This window comes from Hipposideros armiger, unplaced genomic scaffold (genome assembly GCF_001890085.2).
Source record: "Hipposideros armiger isolate ML-2016 unplaced genomic scaffold, ASM189008v1 scaffold_128, whole genome shotgun sequence".
NCBI classification, from domain to species: Eukaryota; Metazoa; Chordata; class Mammalia; order Chiroptera; family Hipposideridae; genus Hipposideros; species Hipposideros armiger.
In genome coordinates this window covers 1,420,823-1,445,567 of record NW_017731478.1, presented here as the reverse complement: position 1 = coordinate 1,445,567, position 24,745 = coordinate 1,420,823, and the positions used below count along the sequence as shown (strand labels likewise).

At 42.0% G+C, this 24,745-nt stretch overlaps 1 protein-coding gene across 2 annotated transcripts; it reads left to right on the top strand.

Annotated features, from left to right (window-relative positions):
• The first annotated feature begins 43 nt into the window (after window positions 1-43).
• On the top strand, window positions 44-23,224 carry TCTN2 (tectonic family member 2). 2 transcript variants are annotated; one of them, XM_019649025.1, is made up of 18 exons: window positions 44-2,024; window positions 2,198-2,305; window positions 2,694-2,767; window positions 4,054-4,249; window positions 6,871-6,971; window positions 9,661-9,857; window positions 10,387-10,513; window positions 11,507-11,648; window positions 12,581-12,646; window positions 13,421-13,555; window positions 13,814-13,891; window positions 15,641-15,718; window positions 16,301-16,412; window positions 18,343-18,449; window positions 20,906-21,062; window positions 22,442-22,567; window positions 22,721-22,809; window positions 23,002-23,224. In XM_019649025.1, exons 1-18 carry the CDS (start codon window positions 1,943-1,945, stop codon window positions 23,121-23,123), a joined length of 2,097 nt encoding a protein of 698 aa, XP_019504570.1. In that variant the 5' UTR covers window positions 44-1,942; the 3' UTR covers window positions 23,124-23,224. The 2 variants fall into 2 exon arrangements, with proteins under 2 accessions (XP_019504570.1, XP_019504569.1); XM_019649024.1 differs by having other exon boundaries at window positions 2,694-2,779.
• Window positions 23,225-24,745: the final 1,521 nt, after the last annotated feature.

The following is a 24,745-nucleotide window of genomic DNA, read 5'->3' as shown; positions in this document are numbered from 1 at the left end:
TTAACTCTTGTTTATGGTTTATTTTATATCAATTTTTATAATAAAATCATTTAAATTTTCATATTTGTTTGCATTATTTTCTCTTTTTTTAATTTTGAAACTTCCTTATGACTAATACACTAGAATTCCATAGTTCATTTCACTACTGGCTAAATAGCTTCAGACAACTAAAAGCAAGAAAGGAGAGCATACTTTTAATAAGTACTTCTTTTTCTGATTATAACAGAAAATAAATACATGCTTTCTGAAGAAAAAAACTACAGAAATAGGAGGAAAAAAATAAAAAATCTACTTTCATTGTTGCCCCACTGCCCACACAGAGTTGGGAGGATTGTAGATCACTGTTAATATTTGGTGCATTTTTTTTTTTTTTTACTATAGCAGGATGTTACACCTGCAAGTTTTGACAGGATATCAACGTGCTATATGGTAAATGAAAGGATGGTTTTCAATTGCCCTAAGAAAACATGTTTTTCTTTTGAGTCTGACAAGCGATTTGCCAATACAGGTAACCGTGGTACTAATGATGTCTATTTAAAATGTATGACAACATAGTAAGAATGTAAAGGTATAAAAAAAGTAGAACTCAGTGAAATTAAGGATTTATAGGACATTTAAAATGACCTAAATGTAAAAGCATTTTGACCTCAGGTTTAAAAATAACTCAACATGCCAGTTTCCCTCACTGTAAATGGTCCCTTTCTTGTTAAGAAATGGCTAGTAAATAACAAATACTTAAGTCATTTGACAACCTTCCTCTTAGTCAAGGTCTCCTTGGGCTTTATTCCAGACATCACGAGATCTAAGCATTTTGCAGTGTTTAATGTGAGTGTTACAACAGCAATTTTCAGTTTTGTAAGAGACTTTTAGAAAAAGATAATGCTCAGAATGTTAAATTTGCTGATTAATATATAACTGAAAAAAAACAAACTGAACATAAAGAGTAATAACGGGAAACATTTATTTACCGTTTGCTGTTGTTGGTCAGGCGTAGTGCTGAACCATACATGGATTCTCTTAGCTACCTAGTACACCACCCCTCTGATAGCCAACAAAATGAGTGACCCTTTATTGAGTGCTTACTACATGCCAGGCATTGGTCTCATTAGATAAGTTACCTCATTTAATTCTCACCCAATCCTCTTTGGGAAGGGATTGTTAATCTTTTGACAGATGAAGAATCTCAAACTTAGGTTAGGTGACTCGCCTAAGGTCATTTAGCGTGGAAGGAGGGCGAAATCCCACGCCAGGCAGTCTGACCTCAGAGCTTGCACTCTTAGTCACCTAACCGTAATAACACTTGAGATGCTTTGAGGCTACTAACGTAAGAAAAACTTACGTTTTTCTAGGCAGAATTCTGATCCTTTTGCATCTGCCCTAATGCTGGGCAAAACCTTTTGTGTGTTCTTTGGTCCGATCTGCTTTCGCAGTGCTGAGAGCTCTGTGGTAAAACAACAGAAAAGGAAACAAAACCTTAAAAAAACTGGGAGAATAATAAAAACAATTCAACAACAATTACAGCAGTTGGAGCCTCACCCCCTTTTTGTTCCTCCCCCAAGTCCCATAAAAACCAGGTTTCTTAAGGCGCTTGTTTGGAATCCAGTGCGTGTAGGCTCGCTCTTGCAGTGTGATAGGATTTACTGGGGTGGGGGAACTCCAGTTTTTAAATTGCACGCGGAGTCCTACTTTTTCGTTATCGTTCAGATGACGATGGAGCAAAAAGAGCGCAAGGCCTGTGGACGGGGCCGGCGCTCTCTCCAGATGGTCCAATCACGGCGCGCCACTCCAGGCCGGCGGCCGATTGGTGGTTGCTATAGCTCCCGGAGTTCGCTTGATAAGATGGCGGCTGCCGGGCAGTGGGGCGCTCCGTTTGCGGCCTGAGCGCATTCCGGCTTCTAAGACCCGCGCGGTTCTGTAGCGCGGGCCCGGCGAGGCTTCAGGCATGGGCTTGCCGCCGCCAGCCCCTCGGCTCTTGGGGGTTCTCCTCCTGCATGGCGTCCTGAAGCCACTGTGGGGGGACCTGGGTGTGTACAGCGGGGCAGGGGCCTGCGGGGCCGGGCTGAGGGAACCAGGTGTTTAAGGGGCCAGGCCTAGATTCCTCCGGTAGCTCCGGAATCAGCGCCAAAGCAAACACCCACCTCTTAGGCAGGGACTCTGCAACTATTAACTCCTCCCCGTCTCCTTCCTTCCCGCCTAGCTTTCATCCCTCCTTTCATCCGCATGTCCAGCCCTGAGGTCAGCGCATCCTTAATCGGAGGCACCGAGGATGTGACCGTGTCCCTGGCCCTGTTGCAGGATGAGGCAGGTAAAGAGTCCAGCCCTACCAGTGGGGAGGGTGGGGTTGGGCCGCCCAAGTCACCTGGCGAGCTGTCACCCCTGCGTCCCCAGCTGCTGTCCACTTCAAAGTCGGGATGGGGGGGCTGCTGTGGACCGAAGAGGACCAACAGACAGGTTCCATAAAAGAAAGCTTGAAATCATAATGGCTGGCATTCACTGAGCTCCCTCTGTGCATTATATGCAATGCCTCATTTTCTGAATAAGAACAGTAATATCTTTTAATCCCAGAAGACAAAGACACTGACGTTCAGAGAGGTTGTCACTTGTCCAAGGTCACAGAGCTTGTAAAGGGCCCAATCCTAGAGTGTACCCTTTAGCTGCTGGACAATACTGCTTTGCATTCTCATCTCTTTTAGGATTATTGCCAGTTCCCACTTGTGGCATGCTGAACGAGATAGGAGACTGGAGTTTGACGGTGACCCCCAGTGTGGTAAGGCCAGAGGTAAAAAACCTTCTCGGTAGCATCTGTGGAGGCTCATATTTAGTGCTGTCTTTCCTAGACGAGCTGTAGCTGTCTCAAGGCTCAGAACTAGTAGACACCCATCCAGCCCAGAGGTTCTTACCTTGGGGCAGAGATCCTTGGACAAATTTCAAGGGTCCTGTGAACCCTCTGAAATTACGTGTGAAATTATGTGTGTATGTGCATTTTTCTGATGAGAGGGTCACCAACTTTCATCAGATTATCAAATGGGTTTGTGACTCAAAACAGCTTCAGAAACCACTGATCTCACCTAACCCTGAACTTACATATAAGGACACTCAAGGCTGGAGAGATTAAAGATCTTCCATTGAATAACTTTTATTGAGTTCCTATTATGTGCAAGGCATCAACTCCAGAGTTTATAGAGGATAATAAAGACAGACATTGCTTGCACCCCAGAAACTGGGGATGGTTTTTAATGACTTTATGTATATTTAATCTTCTGCTGGTAGGATGATAAAGAAACCAAAAAGGTGCTAGACAAACTGAGTTAGTTTTCAGACCACTTTAGCTTTCTCTGAGTATCCGAAAGTTGCTCGCTTTTATGTTAAACTGAAGGTTAGGAATCAGGGGTTCCACATTGTCCTAGGTTTATGGGTGGAATTAAACAAAATTCTGTCATCTTTGTATAAAATCCTCCTTTTGTCAGACGAACTGAGGCTGATGTGTGATGTTACTGTTTTCCATGATGTGCTCTTATAATTATAGATGCTTTTTTTTTTTTTTAAGATTTTATTGGGGAGTTGGGGGAGGGGAACAGCTTTGGGGAATAGGGGGAAGGGGAACAGACAAGTTGCTGTCCTTTTGTTCTTCAGTCTAGTTGTGGAGGATGTTGCTTCACTGGCCCATGTTGGTATTATCACTGTGCTCTTCCCGGGCGAGGCAGATCGGTTGCCGGCCTCTGGACGGCCTCTCATGGCAGCTCTTGGCAGGTCACATCAGCTGCCGGCTGCTCACGCTGGCTGCTGGCCACACACTGTAGCTTATGGCAGCCCACTGCAGCGGGGCTTTGGCCTATACCGTCGCTGGTGACTGCGGCATCCCAGCTCCAGGTCGAGCTGTTGATCACCATCTTAGCTGTAGAGGGCGCAGTGTCACTGGCCCTCATGTGGGATCTGAACCGGGGCCCTGCTGCTCAGAGCTGGCGTCCCAAGCCAGCTCCTAAACAACGCATTACTTGGCCGGCCCTATGGATGCTGTTTTGAGTCACTCTAAAAGCAGTATTTTTCTTTCAGGATGTGTTGGAAGTGACAGTGAGGTTGAAGAAGGGTCAGCAGCGGTGTTCCTCTAATGGGACAGACTCCTTCCCAGAGTCCCCATGCATTGTCCAAACTCTTCTGGTATCAGCATCTCACAATTCATCCTGTTTAACACATCTGCTCATCCAGGTGGAAATTTATGCCAATTCTTCTCTGGCCCATAATGCATCAGGCAAGTGAAGTCTGATTATCAAAACATTCACGCCAAACCTTATCTGTTTGCTTCCCATTGTGTGTCATGTAATGTGTGTACTTAACTTTACTCTTGAGTCCATTTTGACTTCGTAAACTTATTTTCCCTTTGTTTAGTTTCCTTATTTTGAAAGTTTTCACTTTGTACTGTTTTACTTAAGATTTATTTTATCTTGCTCTACATTTTGTATATTTAAGCTGCCTTAAATCCTTTCTGGGAAAAGGTGAAGTTTGTTTCTGCGTATTGATTCTTATGACTCCATCATAAAACAAAACCCAAAAAGATAAGGGAAAAAAAAAAAGGGAAACACGCATGAATCAGTTTATAGAAAACAGTAGATTTTTGGGGAAAGCTTTTGACCACCAGTTCCCTTTCTCAGAGGCACCCTGTTAACTTATGTTTATAGAAGCATGTATTCCCTTCTTCTAAAAAATATATAATAATAACACACAATTCACTATTCTATACCTCTTAAAATAATATAACTTAATTAATCAATAAATGATAAATAAATAAGTATAACTGAGAGATTGTTCTATATGAATAAATCTAGGTTTGCCTCATTCTTTTAATAGCTAAGCTGCATAGTATTCCATCGCGTGGATATACCATTGTCCCTTAGTGACCGAATGTAAGTCATTTCCAGCTTTTGGTATGGTAGCTGGTGTTTACAGCAAACATCACTGTGCACACAGATCTCTGGACACGAGAAAATGATTCTGTAGTATTCTCCCTTTCACATAATGGCAGTGTTCTAAGAACAAAAGGCGTGCTGATGTGGATGGGTCCACCCACTTTGCTAGGTGCCACCAACATGTTCGCTGTCTAGCACCTCTTGCCTTCATGGCCACTTAGGATGAAGGGAGAAGTGTCCCTCTTTAGAAGCAAAGGCCTGTCGCTTTGAGACTCCTGTCACTTCTCTTCTCACATCCCCTAACTGGTCCTCCCTGTGGTTTTGGAAGTTTAGGAGGATGAGATACACTGCCCTCAGGGTACTTGTGTGGAAAGATCTCTGATTTGTTTTGCTAAGTATGAAAAGCAGCAAGTGCAGATGGGTCATAGAGCATGGAATAAGAATATATATTTGCATTTACATAAAGAAATTCTGGAAGGCTCTCTGAGAAGCTAACAGTGTGCTACCAGATTCGGGGGTGAGGTGGGACCAGGAAGGGAGGACTTTTGCTGGATACCTTTTTATATCCTTTTGATTTTTTTTGAATTATGTGACTCTATTACCTATTTAAAGGTTTAAAAGTGTTTTATAAAAAATTTTTTTTTCGAATGCTTGAACTTCAAAACAAACCAAAATATCATATTCAGTAGATGCTTTTGAAAAACTACAGTAGCTATACCCTTCAAAGCAGTGACTTTTTTCCTCTTAAAAAATATGCTCGACTGTATTTAGGCAGTATTTGTACAAATAGCCAAACTTAGGAAAATTAGAATCTTTGTAATTACGAGATGTCCGCTCTTACCCCATGAAGGTATGAAAGGATTTGCACCCAGTCAGACAGAATCAGAACAAGAAAAAAGATGGAAGGCCAGACAGGAGGTATGTGGTATGCTTAGGATCAGAGAAGCTAGCAAACGACATAGAAGACATATAGATAGACACAAATGTCTATCTATATAGCACATAGTAAAACCCTCTTCTGAAATGACTTGCTTATGTCACGTGGGTTTGATTATACTGAACATCAGACCCTTACCCTGTGACGTGGCCTGTTACTCGGACCTTCTTCTCATTCCTGAAACAATGGATGTAGTAGGGTTCTACTATATTATAATATAGAAGACATAATTAGTTCTTTAAATGCTTCAGCTGTCATGGCATTGGAGTTAACTGTTACGTAGAGTTTAAACATATAATCACTACACAGTTTTCCACCATGTACCTAACCCTAGGACAAAAGTAAAACTCAGTGAACTGAAACTTTTATCTGGTAAATGACTGCAGAGAAAATAGAAACATCAGCTCTGGGTTCGGTGTTAGGAGGCTGACATGTAATATATTCCTTTTCTACTCAGTGTGAAAATTGTTAATTTCCCCCACCCATGAACCAGAGTCAGGATGTGTAGATTTGGATTTGCAGGGTGATATCCATGTGGCATAATTAAATATGGCCTCGTGGTCGGATGGGTTCCAGATAAGCCGTCCGAAATTTCACCATGGCTTCGGTTTTCTGTGCCGAAAGAGGTAATGAATTGAAGGAGTAAATGCTTACAATCAGCCTGTGTTATGAAACAGATTGTTTGGTGTGTTGAGAAATAATATCCATACATTGCATTTACCCTAACGTGTCCATTTTAGCCCCTCGATTATCTTCGGATCAACTGTGACTCTTCGGTTTGTTAAAACTAGCACATTTTCAAGAAGAAAAACAAAGCTAGCACATTTTCTGCTCTTTGGGCATTTGGTGGAGTGGTAGGTACCGGCCTCGGATGCATCTGATGCATAGCTCATTTCAGGGACCCCTTCCTTGTGGAGTACGTGGGAATGGTGGTTTGTAAAACAGTGATTCTGTTTCCTTTTGAACGTCAAATGTGGCAGCGCTTTGTCAGAGGGTTTCATAGCTGAACTTCTCTGTTGTACTTTTCAGAGAACGTGACGGTTATTCCTAACCAGGTGTATCAGCCCCTTGGTCCGTGTCCTTGTAATTTAACAGCCGGGGCCTGCGATGTTCGCTGCTGCTGTGACCAGGTACGAACGCTCTTTCCAATTACGGGGGACAAAAGTTAGGGTGCCTGACAGCATGTGAAGGGCACCGATGGCTCCCCATTAACAGCTTTTTAGTGGATGATCTTTCAAAACTGAGATTGTCATTTCATGTTGCAAATTGTTTGCAAATTGAGTATTTTCTTATTTAGTATTATCAGTCCAGTTTATGGAAGAAAAAAATGTGTCTCTTTGGGTAAAGTCATGATTGTCATGGTTATACTGAGAGGATGGTTTTAATATTTAGAAGCCTTTAAGGAAACAAAAGCAAAGAGAATACATCCCTTCAACAATTTTTAGAAAATGTATGGAATTGTACAACCATCACGACAATCTAATTTAAAAACATTCCCATCACCCCAAGAAGAAACCTTGTGCCCATTTGTAGTCTCCCCCACTCCCACCCCTTGTCCCTAGGCCACTGTGAGTCTGCTTCCTGTCTCTATGGCTTTGCCTGTTGTGGACGTTGCGTATAAATGGAATCCTACCGGATGTGACCTTGGTGACTGGCGTCTTTCCCTCGGCATCATGTTTTCAAGGGTCATCCATCTTATGAAGTGTCAGTACTTCATTCCATTCTATGGCCGAATAATATTCCACTGTAGGGATGGACCCCATAGTACTTACCCGTTTACCAGTTGATGGATGTTTGGGTGGTTTTCACTTTTCAGCTATTGTGAACAATGCTGCTATGAACACTTGTGTACACGTTTTTGTTTGGCTGTGTTTCCATTTCTCTTGGGTGTATCACCTAGGGGTGGAATGCTCGCTGTTACAGGAATTCTGCTTAACCCTTTGGGGGACTGTTCCAAAGCACCATTTTACATTCGCATCAGCAGCGATGAGGGTGTCATTTTCCATATCCTCACCCACAGTCGTTATGATAATGTTTTTGAATGTAGCCATCCTAGTGGGTGTGAAGTGGTATTTCGTTGTGATTTTTTTTTCCCCCCCATGCGGGAGTCGAACTGGTAACCTTGTTGTTAAGAGTGCATGCTCTATCCACTGAGCCATCCGGGCGGCAGCTCAGCTCAAGGTGCCGAGTTCAGTCTTAGTTGCAGGTGGGTGTAGCCCACCATCAAACAGGCAGTCTTGTTAGGAGCACGTACTCTCACCAGCTGAGCCATCCTGGTTGGCAGCTCAGCAGCAGCTCAGCTCGGGCGCAGTGTCACTGGCCCATGTGGGAATCGAACCGGTGGCCCTGTTGCTCAGAGCTCGTGCTCTTAAGCAAACTCTTAACCAACTGAGCCACTCGGCCAGCCCTCGTTGTGATTTTAATTTGTATTTCTCTAGTGGCAAATGATGTTGAACATCTTTTCATGTCCTCATTGGCCATTTTTATATCTTCTTTGAAGAAGTGTCTATTTAGACCCTTTGCCCATTTTTTAATTGGGTTGTCTTTCTGTTGTTAAATTATAAGAGTTCATGGTACATTCTGGATACTAGTCCCTTATCAGATGTATGATTTGCAAAAAACCTTCTGTTATGGAGGTTGTACGCTTTCTTGTTGGTATCCTTTGAAGCACAAAATACTTTAATTTGATGAAAGCCAGTTTATTTATTTTTTTTCTTTTGTTGCTTGTGCTTTTGGTGTCCTGTCTAAGAAGCCGTTGCCTAATGCCAGGTCAAATACATATTTTTAATCCTTATTTTAGATTTAAGAGGAATGAGAGATGCAAAATGAAGCACACTTACTGGGCCCCAAGTCACTCCCATTTTTGGATGAGTACAGTTATGTCATGGTTGGTTTTACTAAACAGGAAAGTTAAGGGTCTTCATTTATATTGTCATTCTCACACTAACAATTGTACTTACGATAACAATTATATTTAATTAAAAAATAAAACATATCATAAGTCTGTTCAGATATCAGTAGAAATGTCAAAATGGTATTCGCTTCCTTTTCTTCCAGACTGCATTTCTGTGCCGTTTCTAACTTCGTTTTGTGTCTGTTATATGTGGTGTATGTACACATATGTAGCACCAAGTACTTTTGTGTTTGGTCATTTGGTCGTCTGACTTACCCCTTTATACAGGGTCAGTTTTTAATGTGAATTGTTCTCATTTTTAAAAATAGATCACTTTCTTTTCTATCTTTAATAAACAAGGGATTCAGGGCATATTTAACTTTTAACTCAATCATTTGTGAAACAAGGAAGAATATGGATGAATCAATGAATGCATGAATAAAGTAACTTCTTGATGATATTAGTTCCTGTTATGATACAGCAAGGACCTTAAGGATTCTCCTGATATAGGGTCTATTGCCCTAACTCTGAATGCCCTCTGGTTTCTCTGGGCCAGGGATTGGGATGGTGATGCCAGCTGAAAAGGGAAGTTTATTCTGTTTTAGTCCCCGTTTGGGGTCTATTCCATATTACTTTCCCTTCCCTTTGTATTTTTTGTGCGCACATCTTATGTCCCCCGCAAAGATGTGGCTCCCTTGAAGGTTTGCTGTTCCTGACTTGGAGGGAATTGACTAAAGAAATTCTAGCACCATTTGCTTTCTGTGGGCACAAAGCACTGTTCGACCAGAAGAAGCTTGTTTCTCGCTTCCTCGGGGGGGTGCCCTGCTGGCCTCAAAGAAATAGTGTTCATCCCACTGGCCAGATCTGGTGGCGGTGACAAGGGGAGTCTTTGTCTTCTCACTGTGCCTTTTACATTTTCTTTCCAGGAATGCTCATCGGATTTAATACAACTCTTCAGAGAGTCCTGTTTCACCGGTGTTTTTGGAGGAGATGTCGCTCCTCCTTTTGATCAGCTCTGCTCTGTTCAGAGGGCGCACGGAGTGCCAGACTGGTTTCCGTTCCTGTGTGTGCAGTCCCCCCTCGCCAACTCACCCTTCCTCGGTTACTTCTACCACGGCTCTGTGTGAGTGTCTGCAAAGCTGCCTGCAAGAGGGGCTGGCTGGCTCCCTGGGGCCAAGGAGGCCACATGCCCTGTTGGCCCTTAGAATGGGGGTCGCAGTTTTTCAGGACCTCTCCAGATGCTTTGTGCTTCAGTGATCCAATGCTAGACTCAATTCCAGATTTCAGTTAATAAGTTTACCTTGTGTTAACTGTTTAAAAGAATTGGGCCTCACTGAAAAGAAATTGATTGACACCCAAAGCAGCTAATAGTGACCTTGTGGCTTGGGGGAAAGAGTGGTGGGCTCCTGAGGGACTTGAACCTTTTGTCTTTCACCTTTATTGTTGAAATTTTACACATTTATTATTACTGAAGTAAAATTCATGCAACATAAGGGTAACCATTAACCATTTCAAAGTGCACAATTCAGTGGCGTTTAGTACGAATATTATTTTTATAATTCAAAAAGTAAAGAAAAAATGTAAAGGAACGATTGTTTTTTAGCAGATAATAGCTGGAAGTCTTAGTGATAATCTTCCTGGTTGGTTTACAGTTCCTCGAGGCAGCACGCTTCCTCTGAGGTGTATTTGCACACCGAGCCAAAAGATTTTTCAGACTTTGGTTACAAACAAGGAGACCCAGTTATGACTGTCGATAAGGCGTATTTTACTATTCCACAGGTAACGATTTCAATGTTAATATGCTAGAGCCTTTGCTTATTTTTCCCATCCTATTGTTAACTCATATTGCTCTTAAAACTCTTACCTAAACTACTTATTGCTTTTCTGTGAACTTTCCAGCACTCAACTATTTATGGTCTCCAGATTTTTTTTTTTAATAGTCACTCTTTTTTTTTTGTCATCTTGAAATACAATTTTATTTATTTATTTTTATTTGTTTCTTTTTTAATTAAAGTTTATTGGGGTGACAATGGTTAGCAAAGTTACATGGGTTTCAGGTGTACAGTTCTGTAATACATCATCTATATATCGCATTGTGTATTCACCACCTAGAGTTAGTTCTCCTTCTATCACCTTAATAGTTACTCTTAAATTAATCACTGCCTTTGCTAAATCTCAGCGTGAACTTGCTAAATAAAACCAAAAGAGGTTCTATAAATTTCCACTGAAGTAACTGTCATTCTTCATTTCTGTTAGTTTCATAGTCAATTTCTAGTAAGCTCTAAATATCTAATATCATATTCCAGAATTTGGAAAAATATTTTAAGGCTATCGAGTTTTATGTGAAACCTTTTTGTTTTTCTTTTTTATGTTCAAAATTCTGAGGAAAAAATATTTGCGGGAACAAAACATGGGAATCTAAAAACCATTTCTCCATACTATTCATATGAATTCTTTTTTATGGTTTTAACAAAAACCTGATTGAAATGAGGGAGGAAAATGAAGTTGAATATAATCGTGTTACTGCAAAGTAAATGGAACAGAGCAGGGAATTTTTTTTTCGTTTTCATGAAATATACTTCCTGTGATTCCTCAACTAATGGCTTCCAGACTTTGACTAGCAAATTCACTCTCTATTTTACTAAAGTGGGTCAACTAGCCATCGCTGAGACTAACCCCACATTGGGAGCTGGCTGCAGAAAGAGCCCTTCTAACTATACTTTATGATCAGAAGAGAGGCCATTGATCTGTTGGACTCTCCCCAACCCTCAGGTGTCCCTGGTTGGGCAGTGTATGCAGAATGCCCCAGTGGCATTCCTTCAGAATTTTGATGTTCGGTGCATTACCGATTTGGACATCTACCAGGAACCAGATGGTCTTCTCAACACGAAGATAAAGAATGGTGCTATGGGAGGTACGTTACCTGGGTCTTGAAGAAAGAGCACAGATCTGAGTGTTTAGATAAACTGTGTGATGTCATGAGAATGCAAATCACTTCTTGTGGAGCGACTGAAAGTAATATTTCAACCACCAATCGAGGAAGGGTTCTCTTTGGAAAAAGTTCCATTCTATAAGACAGTATATTGCATATGAGTTCTTTTTTAAAAACGGAGGTAAAACTCACAGAACAAAATTAACCGCTGTAAAGTGTACAGTTTAGTGGCATCTCGTACATGCACGGTGTTGTGCAACCGTCACCTCGTCACCCCAAAAGGAGACCCCGTACCCGTTAGGCAATACCCCTCTTCCTCCCCTTCCCCAGCCCCTGGCAGCCACCGCTCTGCTTTCTGTCTCTGTGGGTGTGCCTGTTCTGGAATCCTACACGATGAGACCTGTGTGTCTGGCTTCTTCCACTTGGCATCAAGTTTTTGAGACTCATCCATCGTGTGAATACACCGCATTTTGTTATCTGTTCATCCTTTGATGGACCTTTGGGCCATTTCCAGCCTTTGGCTGTTGTGACAGTGCTGCTATGAACACTCACGACAAGGGTCTGTGCGCACACATGGATTTATACCTCACAGTGGGGCCGCTGGGTCCTGTGGGAATTTAACTTTTTGAGAAACCACCAAACCATTTTCTAAAGTGACTACACCTTTTTATACCCCCACCAGCAGTGTACAGCATATTTGTTCTTACATGCGAGTGACCCTCCAGATTTTTGGATTCTCCTTCTCAATTATCATGAGAACAGTGTGAATCACATTTGATGGTGTTTGGAGAGCGGGAGAGAGTTTTGTAGCTGGCAGTTAACCATATTTGCTTGATAAGCTTGCATTTGCGTAAGTACATGTGATCATGTCAGGCCGTGTCGTCCTCTGGAGGTTAATTTATGTGTCTTTTTAGGCATCGTTACTCCCAAAGTAACCTATGAGGAAACAGCTGACCTAGACAAATTCATCACCAGTTCAGGTATTTGAATGTTACACGTTTATACCACTGCTACAGAAATGTCATTTCTTACAAGCAATCCATCGTCCTAGAGTAAAACGCGTTTTTATGAAGAATCTGAGGAGGTGCACAGCAATGAGAAAGCTATCCCAGTAGCCCTTTGTTTGTCCTTGTTCCATCTTGCCTCGCCACTGAGTCGCTAAGAGACCTTGAGCCAGTTCCTTCACAGTCCTGAGTTATGTGGGCTCCGAGTCCCTCCAGTTCTCAGGGTCTGTGAACCTTTCAATATTTTTCAGATACTTCAAGAAGTACAGCATAGTTAAAAAATCATAGCATTTTTACTTTTTGCTTTCCTTATTTCCTGATAATTAAACTTTCAACTATGATGCAGCCAAATAAGTTAGGCTGAATTTGGCTGAAATTACCAGGACTTTTTAATGAAGGATACCCTTTGTGCTACTTTTCAATGCGTTGTAATTCTTAAATTTATTTATTATTTCATCAAATATTAGTAGAGTGGCTACAATATAGTAGTGAACTAGACAGCAGGCCTTTGTTCTTAAGGAGCTGACATTCTGTAGTCTTTCAATTTAACGAACGTTCTACCAAGTGTGTACTCCGTATGGAGCTGTGCGCCAGGTGCTGGGGGATACAGAAATCAAAGGAGAGGGACAGGCCTCACTCAGGATATTGTGATGACAGGGAGAAGGCAGGTAACGCCAACTGGGTGAGTCCAATAATAGCCCTCTGCCTGAAGAGGGTCTTGAACTTACGAGAATATTCCTTTATTTGCAGAAACGCTTTTAAGTAATGGATCAGCCCCCAGAAACGTGAATGTGGAAGAGCATTATATTTTCAGATGGAATAATAATACAATCAGTGAAATAAATGTCAAAATTATCAGGGCAGAAATTAATGCCCACCAGAAAGGTAACTTTGTTGAGGGCAGCAAGGCTGTTTTCAGTTTAAAATACTATTTTTCTTTCTTCAAGATTCTGTTAATTATAACACATAAAACTAAGTTAGACTTGTTTCTTATTTGTATTTGTGATTTAATAAAAAAATTTTTTGTGGTTTTTTTTGCATGTCAAAATGCAATTATAAGGTAAAGAAAATAGCACTATGGGGCATAATTTTTTTTCCTACTGAAATGGTACACATTACATTTTTATTATGTTTTATTTCTAGGAATCATGACACAGAGATTTACAGTAAAATTTTTAAGCTATAACAGTGGTAATGAAAAGGAAACATCTGGAAATCCAGGTAAGGTAATATATGTCAATCACTGATCTTACAAACATTTTAGTTCAACACTCCTGCCTCAGAATGATGATTATAAGTAACTTTCCACTTTTATGTTTGTGACTCTGATCTTTCTCTTTATTTCTCTTTTTTTAAAGATTTTTATTGGGGGATGGGAACAGCGCTGGGGAATTGGGGGAAGGGGAACAGACAAGTTGCTGTTGTTTTGTTCTTCAGTCTAGTTGCGGAGGACGTCGCTTCACTGGCCCAAGTTGGCACTATCATTGCGCTCTTCCTGGGCGAGGCAGATCAGTGGATGGCTGCTCATGGTGGCTGCTGGCCACTGGCTGCTGGCTGCTGGCTACACACGGTAGCCCATGGCAACCCACTGCAGCAGGGGCAGCCCAGCTCCAGGTTGAGCTGTTGTTCAGCATCTTAGCTGTGGAGGGCAGTGTCACTGGCCTTCATATGTGGGATCCGAACCGGGGCCCTCTGGCATCCCAAGCCAGCTCTTAGCCATCGTGCCACTTGGCCGGCCCCTCTTTATTTTTCTTTTGTGATACTGTTCTTTTTCTGTTAACAACCTGATTTTTTTTTACATAAAGTATCATAGATAATACCAAGTTGCTGTGAATGCAAGCCTTTCTTTCTCTTTAGCTCCTGGTCTTTTGAAAAAGAGAGAACACATTTAAAGTGTTGGTAAAATTAGCTTTTTAAGACAGAATAGGTGGCAGATGATAGGCTCCTAACCTGGGATCCATGGAGAGACTTTGAGGGGATTGTGAGCTCTCTGTCGTGTTGTGCATTTTGTATTTATGTGCAAATACATCACCACCTGATGGGTATTGGGATCATGGTTATGCAGGGGAATATTCTTAATCTGGGGAGATGTGTGATGGAGCTTTCAGAGGTGAAATGTCATGATGTCTACAACTTATTTTCAAGTGGTCCTGATATATGTATATACACATATGTATGTGAATATACATGTATATATATATATATATATATATATATATATATATATATATANATATATATATATATATATATATATATATATATATATATATATCTCAGGACCATTTAGAAATTTTATATATATATATATATATATATATATATATAGAGAGAGAGAGAGAGAGAGAGAGAGAGATGCTTATATAGATAAGACGAATATGGCTAAATATTAACAGTTGTTGATTTTAGGTGGTGGCTAAATTGGTATTCGTGGTATTACTTTCAGTTTTTCTGTACATGTGAACATTTTCATAATGAAAAGTTGGAAACAGTAAGTTGGATTAATAGGAGATGGCTGGGAATAGGACCTAAACTAGACCTTGGGACTGAATTGATTTACTAGAAAACGGGTCCATTGAAAGGTCACTTCGGTTTGAGTTTCCTTTACAAGCTCCTGTGATAAATGTGACACCAATCATTCAGCAAGGATTCATTCACTGGCCTGCTCAGTAGCTCCTTGTTCTCTAGTGTGGGAGAGCCAAGATGGACTCTTACCTGCTTTCTACTTTTCAGAGTCTACTTTTAAAATTTCTTTTAAAAATCACCGGGATGTCTTTATTAAAGCAAAACAAAACAGATGAAGAGGATATCCTTTTCTCAAGGCTATTTTGGAAAAGCTTTGCCTGTGTATTTCCTTTCATTGTGTAGTCAGTCCTCTTTTGCATTATTTGATGAGGGGGTGCTTGCCACCTCAGGTTGGGTTAGCTTTCGAAGGAAAGATGCTGATTCTCATTTGTTGGGCTTGTCTAGGTTACCAGCTTGGCAAGCCTGTTCGAGCTTTAGGCATCGACAGAATGAATGTTACGACTTTACACCTTTGGCAGCCAGGTAATGTGCTTTGGTGATACGATCATCTCTTCGGTCAACTAGAACTGGAAATATGACCATATTTTCAATCTAATCAATTACTTTAAAGTTTAGTTGGTTTATTTAGCTGGGGTGGTGGTGGTTGTTTTTCATGCTTGTACAGCTTTTTTTTTTCCCCATAAAATATGTTAACATTGTTTGTACCTGAAGTACCGGTTATTAGTTAGAGAGATGTAAGTATGGGGTTGGCTTGAGAGTCCCCTGTCATTGTTGCCTGTAGCTCAAGATGGTGCTAACTGGGGACATGAGAATAGCTTTGTTCCCAACTATGGAAAATCTTTTGCATCAGTGGTAATTACGCACAGCTGCCAGCAGGCATTACATTTCATGTTGAAAATAAACCATTGATCCCAGGTAGCCTGATACAGAAAGGCGCCTTTGTTCAGCCTTGAAAGGATTAGAGTAACAATGACCTCAGCTCTGGAAAAGTGGAAACTTTATTTTGACTTATTGTTTTCTCTCTGTTTTTGAAGGAAAACTTTCAGGTAAATCTTTACTTGTAGTTAGCAAAAATATTAAGAGGATAATATTTTTATCGTTCAGCTGGAAGGGGTTTGTGTACAACGGCAACTTTCAAACCCATTCTATTCGGAGAAAATGCATTCTCGGGGTGCCTTTTAGATGTTGGGGTGAATGAAAGCTGTACTCAGCTCAGGTGAGTGTTTCACTGATGGATTTACGTTTTGAGTCATTTGCTTAAAATAATTCACTGCATGAATACAAAAGACAACGTGAATATGAAAACTTAGAGTCTGAATGAAACACTTGTGTAAAAGCAATAGTGAAAATGTATAAACGCAGACTTCCAATACAATTTAGAGTTGACTCAAACATCAGTATAAGGGAAAATAGACTTCTTTCTTAGGACGAAAGCCATTTCGTTCATATTTGTGCACGTTTCTCTGCTGAAGTTCAGATCATTGGAACGCATTGCTGAGAGAACTATAAAGAGGGCCAGAGCCAGCTATCATTGGTGTCATTAACACTGAAAGAAGACTTAAGCCCTGTTACCTGGTGTATAAGGAACTTTCCACTTAATTGGGTGGCATTTGGGAAGTGTCTTTATGGATATGCACATCCATTCTTTTTATTTTTAAATTGAGGTTAAGTTTACATAATGTAACTAATCATTTAAAAGTGAACAGTTCAGTGGCGTTTAGTACAGCTGTGATGCTGTACAGCCACCACCTGTGTTTAGGTCCAAAGTGTTTCCATCTCTGACGGGAGACCCTTACCCTTCAGCAGTCACTCCCCGTTCCTCCCTCCCCAAACCGTGGGCAACGACCATTCTGTGTTCTGTCTCTGTGGTTGTACTTATCCTGCATATTTCCTATAAGTGGGATCACACACTATTTGCCCTTTGGGGTATGGCTTCTTTCACTCAGCATAATGCTTTTGAGGTTCATCCATGTTGCAGCGTGTGTCAGCACATCACTCCTTTTTATGGCCGAATAATATTCCTTTGTGTGGATGGACCACATTCTGTTTACCCTTCATCTGTCGATGAACATTTCAGTGGCTTCCTCCTGCTCTAAGCGTTCATGGACCAGTTTTTGTTTGAACATCTGCTGTCGGTTCTTTGGGGCATATACCCAGGAGTAGAATTGCTAGGTCATGTAGGCATTCTGTTTAATTTTTTTGAGGAACCATGCTATTGTTTCCCATAGTGGCTGTATGATTTTATCTTCCTACCAGCCACGTAAGAGGTTGCAGTTTCTCCACATCCTCGCCAACACTTCCTATTTGACCCCCTTTTGATAACAGCCATCCTAGTAAGTGTGATGTGGTATCCCATTGTGCTTTGTATTGCATGCATTGTCACACCCATTTCATGTGTAACATATCCTGCGTGATGTAGTTTATTGGGAAGCAGGGAAAAGATGGAGGAGACCTTGAGAAAGGAAGAAAACTGTGGGTATAAGTTCTCCACAGTGGCTCTGGGTTGCAGGGTGTGAGGCCTGAGTCCACAGTCGGGGTCTGACCCCTGCAGTTCATGACATTTGTATCCTCTAGGGGCATTACTGGAAACGAGGGATGCCAGGTTGCAATTCTTAATCTCCACTTAATTTTATGGCTTAAAATTCTAGCTAAATATTTAGATTCCTTTTACTCTTGAATCCCTCTGGCCCATGCATTTATCCCTGTACCTTGATATGTGATCTATCAACCTCCCAAGTTTTGTGACACTCATGGAGTCTATAAACCAGATGGTACAACGTAAGTTACTAGCATTTTAAGTTCAAAGTAAAAGGTTACTTCTGCACATCCTCTTCTAGCTGCTTAGGTAATTCTGGGAAGGCCATCGGAGAGAAATAAGACTCCCAGGCAGTGTTTTTTTTTTTTTTTTTCTTAAAGGGCACAGCTCACAGTAGCCCACGTGGGAATCGAACCGGCAACCTTGGTTATCAGTACCATGTTCTAACCAACTGAGCTAACCTGTCACTCCTCCCAGGCAGTTTTTAATGCCAGATCCCCTGGCAGGTTTTCACTGAGCCCTTCGCAAGCACAATCTGGAGACCCTCTGAAAAGGCCTTTGGAATGAGATCTGCTGGCCATGTGCTGAGAAATGCCTTACTCTCTTGCAGGGAGAGAGCTGCTGGACTACTTGACTCATTAATACAAGCAACTCATGTTGCAATGAGAGGCAACTCTGATTACGATGATTTTCATGATGGCTGGATCGAAATAATACGTAAGTCACAGCTGCACATGTGTGACCTGTGTAAGCTGGTTGCTATGACGACGTAGTGCCAGCAGTGGTGGTCAACTGGCATTTGTTTAGGGGTTAACGCCCCAGGCAGGAGGCTCTTCACATTTTGACCTCTTGTTCATGATGCCTTTTTTTGTTCTTAAGAGGAAACCCACGTGAAGTTCAAATTGCCCAGTGGTTTTACGAGCTAACAGTCTTTGTAAAGGAAATGTAAGTGAGGTTTGAAGGGTTTCAGGGCGGTTCAGTTCGCATGACTACTTTTGACTGCTAGAAATATGGGCAATTAAGAGCTGACTTTGTAATTTATAAAAGCAATTTTGTTAACTTAAAAGAAAATAAGGTGATAGACGCATAAGCGGAAGAAGCAGACACAAATGCGCACATGCCATCTGATTCCATGTGTATGCAATGTCCAGAACAGGCAAATCTATAGAGACAGAAAGCAGACCAGTGGTTGCCAAGCCTGGGGCGGCTGGGAGGAAACGAGGAGTGACTGCCAGTGAGTACAGAGTTTCTCTCTGGGGCAATGAAAATATTCTAAAATTGATTGTGGGGATGGTTGCACAACTCTGTGAGTGTACTAGAAACTACAGAATTATACACGTTAAATGGGGGAATTGTATGGTATGTGGATTATATATCAATGAAGTTGTTAACAAAGAAAGGAATTAGGGTGCACAGCAGACCTAGTAATAGCAGGGATCAACGAGGCCAGATTAAAAAAAACTTGGCAGTCCAGTGCTTTTGATCAGAGGCATTGGCCGTGTTGAGTCAGCAGGGATTTGGGTTCAAGGATGAAGAGAGAGCCACGTACGGCACACAGAGCAGACGTGAACCTGACTTAGCTTGCCACCGCAGGCCGGATTTCACCTCTGATTCCAAAATGTCCATCTGGCCGTCGAGCTCCAGTTCACTCAGGTCATCAGTGGAGAAGCCCGAGCTCACCTCTTGTTGTGGCAGAGCTGGAACTGAAAGCCAGGGTTCCAGCCTCTTCCTCTTGTCCCAGCTGGCGAGTCAGGGAATGTCTTTCCGATTGCTCGGGGAGTCTCGAGTGTGTAAATGCATTGAACAGGAAGAAGGCTTCTTTCATTGTTCTAGTTAATAGAATTACCTTTTGGGGCGAGGAAATGCTGAATGGCTGTGCCGTATCTGCTTTCCTAAGTCCCCTCCTGTCCCTGCGGAGGCCGCTGTGCCCTTCGCCTCTGCCTGGCTGGCTGGGAACAGCCGTCACACTTCCATACCCTCTGAGGTCGCTCACTTCAGCTCAGCAGGTTGGAATTCTAACAAAGAACCATCTAGATCTGTGCCCGTGCAATCCCCAGCCCTTGTGATTAGGGTCCAGGTCATTACAACCCCCTCTCCTCTTCTCCCGTGGGTGACCAGGGATCATGTGTTATGTCTGTGGGCTGGAAGTGCCCCCGACCACTCTCTGACTTGGGGAAGGGTCCTGGTGGCCACCTGTGCTCAAGTCACTAGACCCAGGGCTAGATTCTCATTTGCAAACAGAATCCAGAGGTTAGAGCTTGTCAATGCCTGGGCTCTGCCATCTAGGCCAGCTGGATGGGCTGTGGAGTGACAGAGGGATGGAGGGAAGGAGTCAGTAAAGCACTGGAAAAGTGACAAGTACGGGAAATTTCAAGACCGAGAGCCCAAGATGGTTAGGTAACAAATTGGAGGTGATGGCATTTTGTTGCCTTCAAGGTGGAAGCATTTAGATTCTACTTCTTGTCTAAGTCAAAATTGCTCCCATCCTGGGTAATAAACAGAGGTGTGGTGTTGGACACGTGTATCGAGGAGGAGGAAGTTGCATGCCATAACAGTGTCACCGAACTTCAAAACCCCCAAAGGAACAAAGAACTCCCCCCAGAGTTGCCTTAGAACTTGCCACCCACCTTGCTGCCTCCCCCCTCACCCCCAGTGCCACTTTTCAAGATGAATGAAAATCAATTTCTTAGTCAATTTCATTGTCTTCCTTTTTGTTACTGCTCCACCAACACATTAGGAAATTGCTTTTTAATTGTGTACTCTACACTAACTAATTGTTAGTATAGCTTTTAAATGTCTTCTACAGCTTCTACTGCAACAGTGACTGCACAGAAAAACTCTCAAGGCATTTTACTGCAATTACATGGTATTTCTGTTAAAACTCTGGATTTCGGCGAGGACCTTGTGAACTGGATCATGATTTATGGTTTCATTATGTGGGCCAGGGATTTTAAAGTCACAATGACTGACTTAACGTACAAGGAAACATTTCGAACACAAGGGGTAACACGGTTATGGGGTGACACATAACTAGAGCCCATTAGAGGTTAAAAAGCCTCATTAATGTGATTCCTATCTAATCATAGTTCCCATTTTTTTCTAGTAGCATGGCATTGTAGGAAAATGGTTATTGAAGTATTCTTTCCAAAATGCACCACCTCGCATTTCTGTAGGTGCAGACGGCCCTGATACAGGTGCAGACTCTTCTGTTAGCAGCGTGAATGGCACCTGCCTGGATATTCCTGCTCAGCTGAGTATCCGCATCCTTATCTCGGATGCTGGCGCAGTGGAAGGGATCCCTCAGCAGGAGATACTTGGCACGGAGACAAGGTCTGATCGCATCTTGGATGAGTGTCGTTTTAGAGGGAGTCCGTAAAGTTGAGGGAGCTCCAAAGAATAGGGAAAAGCTGATTTTGAATCAGATGGTTTATTTGCAAATTGCAGTTATTGGCAATATGATTGTATGTGTAAATGGAAAGTGTATCAGCTGTGTTTGTAATAGAAACTTGTTCTCACTCATGAGTATTTATAAAGCTATGTGTAAGGGATTCTGCGAGGTATTTTAGGGGGGTACAAAGATGAATAAGGGGCTGCTTAGTGCTAAGCGTGTTTTGAAATCCATGAATATAATTGGCATAGTGACCAGGAATATTGCCCCCTGGTTAGAGATTGGGTCAGCAGACATGTGGGCTCAAATCATGGCTCTCCCCCTTATGAGCTGTGTGACCTTGACAGTTGCTTAATCTCTTCTGAGCTGAAGTTTCCTCACCTGTAAATGGTGATAAAACCTTATGTGTCAGGTCTCTGTCAGTTTTAAGTGACAGGGTCCCACTTTATACTGACTTAAGTAAAAGGGTAGTTTGTTGGTTTAAGTTCTGAAAAGTGCACATACAGCTAGTTCATGGTTCATGGTTCTATGTGGTCATGGGTCTTTTTCCGTCATCTCTTGGTTCCTCTTCCCTTTGGATGGGCTTCCTACTTGGGGAGTTTCTCCTCAAGAGGAGACAAAGGTGAAACATCAGCAATTTCAGGCTTATATCCATTTAGCAACTCCAGTGGAAAGAAGGTGCCCATCTTTTACAAAAATGATCTGGGCAGACTTTTATTGGTTCAGTTTCAGTCATGTGCTCCTTCCTGAACCAATCACTGTTGCCAGAGCAATAGACAGCTCTGATTGGCTAGGCTCAGTGATCAGCCCTCCCCTACATTTGGGTGGGTTCCTTCTGGTCTGCTCAACTAAGAGATGGGAGGGGTGGTTCCTCAAGGTAAAACTGGGGTGCAGTTACCAGAAGAAAGGTGAAGGGATGCTGGGTAGGCAGAAATAACAGATGTTCACCTCCAAACACTCCTCAGAGTACTATTTTGAGAATTACGTGGTGTGTACATATAAAGCCCCTTAGCACTGTGCCTAGAACAAGGAAAACCCTCTAAAATGGTTACCTGTTGTTATTGTTATTGTTATTGTTATTATCAAAATGCTGGTAATTGCTGTAACTGACTGACAGGTCCAGAGGGGTCATTACACTACTCCCTCTTCCTGTGTGTATATTTGAAAATTTACATAATACAAAAGGGGAAAAAGCGCTAGTAGAATCTGAAACTTCGTTAGGAGAATTCTGATTTCTTTTGCTGCCGTATTAGTTGCCTGCTGTTCTTAATAGACTAGAAATGAATTCTGATGCGTTGTCTGCATAACCTCTTCCTCCCAGGTTCTCCTCGGTGAACTGGCAGTTTCAGTGTGGACTGACTTGTGAGGATAAGACCGACCTTTTCCCTCTCAGTGCATCAGTCCAGTTTATTAAAATACCTGCACAGTTACCCCGTCCACTGACAAGGTAATCCAGTTGCCAACCTGGCTGACATTATTAGGAAACAGAAAAACATGTATATTTGAAAGTAAGAAGTTTATTTCTTTTATCAGCTTTTGATGCTTCTCATCAAAAGCATGCTTTGTTGCAGCTGTTGTAATCTTCTACAATGTTTTCTAGATTCCAGATCAACTTTACAGAGTATGACTGTAACAGAAATGAAGTGTGTTGGCCGCAACTTCTATACCCATTGACCCAGGATTACCAAGGTAGGGTACAGCAGATTTCTGGAATGGTTATCATCACGTTATGGATTGAAACGTTTTAGAAAGAAAAAAGTGTACTGATAATGTTGCCACTTAAAAATGATCACTATTGTTGTTTTGGCTTATTTCTACCTAAATAATTACCGAAAAAGTTGGGAAGTAAGACAATTGCTCACTTGACTCCTTGTCTTGCAGGGGAGCCTCATGCTCAGTGTGTTGCCAAGGCCTTCCTGCTGCTGGTCTTGCCCATATTAGCTGTGTTTCTTAGCAACCCCTGGACCAGAATACGCAAAGCTTGGAATTCAGCTACCGTCTGACTTCTTACAAGACCCTAGATGTTTACTTCAGTGATTTCTTGTACTCCTGTGTGCCTCTCTGTAAACTTTTAATAAATGAAGTGTTTTATTTTTGTAGGAAATTGTTATCAAGTGCTCTATGAATTTAATGCACATATGTAGCTATCCAGATGTGCAAAGCAATGAAGAACAGGCGTCCTTGGTGCCGGACGGGACTGAGCAAAATGCCCGGGGGGCTCAACTGTGTGAATAAGGGTTATTAGATGCTTTAGTTTATCACAGGTTACCAAATTCAGAGGAGTTTTGGTTCCAATTTGTTATTTGTACCATCGAGGGTCCATCTTTTCTTCAATTTTTTAATATATTTCTGTGGAATTGATGGATTCATTTCCCCTAGTCCAATGAAAGGATTAAAAATTCATAAAGCCTGAAAAATTGTATATAGTACAAGAGTACAAAATAAATCGATGAGGAAAGATATGGGGGCTGGGAGGGAAAATCTTATGGAAAGTGAAACAAAGCTAGAAGTGGATGCAAGCCCATGAAAACGTATGCCAAACACCTTGTATTCAGCAAAGATAGACCCCTATTTAGTCTTCAGTTTCCAAAAAAACCCAAATATGATTAGCTACAGGAATCATAGGGTCCTTAGGTTAAAAATAAGCTGGTTTTCAACAAAGTACAGTTTTTCCTAGTTGAGTCAAGAGAAATTTGTCCTGTGGCTCCTTACAAGGGGACAGATGACAGCATGATGCAGCCTGGGGATGTCCTCACTGATGGCCAGCCGTATAGTGGCCACATAGCAAATCTCCAAGTTTCCATCGTGGGCCAGATAAATTTAGTTGTTTCAGACAGATTTTGTTACACTGTTGATAAACCTAATTTTGAAAAGTGATTGATTCTAGGAGTCCACAACTGTCAAAGAAAAGGCAATGCCCGCTGATTAATTAATTGCAATGGTTCAGAAAGTCTACGTCAGTTAGTGTAACTAGCTCTGGAAAATGAATGAAAAATTTCTAAGCGACAGGTATCCTGATTTTGTGTGCTGTGTTAGGATGACTTTTGTACTTAAGAAGGGAAAAGCTCATTTTGGCAGTAGAATAGGATTTGGGGGGCATACTATATGGTTTTAACTTTTCTAAATTTGTACATTCAAGTAAGTATAATATTTGAGAAATGTTTATTGAGTGGCTACTAGTTGCTGAGCCCCGGAGATAGCAAGACAATGTCCTTTGTCATGCGGTGCCTACATTCTAGTGGGGGAAAGCTGGCAATAAACAGAGAGAAGATAATTTCAAACAGAGATAGGCGGCATGAAGAAACTATAACAGGGATGTGGTGGGGTGGGGTGGGAGGGCTCCTTTTGCTAGGGGTCAGAGATAGCCGCTCAGAGGAGGGCACATTTGAGCCTGGACCTGAAGGAGCCCAGCTTTGAGAAGAGCTGGGAGAAGGGTGTTCTAGGCAGAGGAAGCTAGCAAGTTCAAGTGCACCAACCTGGAAAGAGAGAGCACGCAAAGGGAGCCCAGGGCAGGCGGTTAGACACGAGGGCTTGGGAAGGGCAGAGGCCAGGTGCCGTGGCGTCTTGCTGGCCATGGTGAGAAGTTTGGGTTTTATTGGGAACGCAGTGGGAGAAGCCAGAGGAT

Excerpts from the sequence above, each read along its gene's own strand:
- TCTN2 (XM_019649024.1), top strand. The coding sequence starts at position 1,943 with ATGGGCTTGCCGCCGCCAGCCCCTCGGCTCTTGGGGGTTCTCCTCCTG. Across the intron at positions 2,306-2,693 it reads CCTGTTGCAGGATGAGGCAG|GATTATTGCCAGTTCCCACT; the intron begins GTAAAGAGTCCA and ends CATCTCTTTTAG. Across the intron at positions 22,568-22,720 it reads TTACCCCGTCCACTGACAAG|ATTCCAGATCAACTTTACAG; the intron begins GTAATCCAGTTG and ends AATGTTTTCTAG.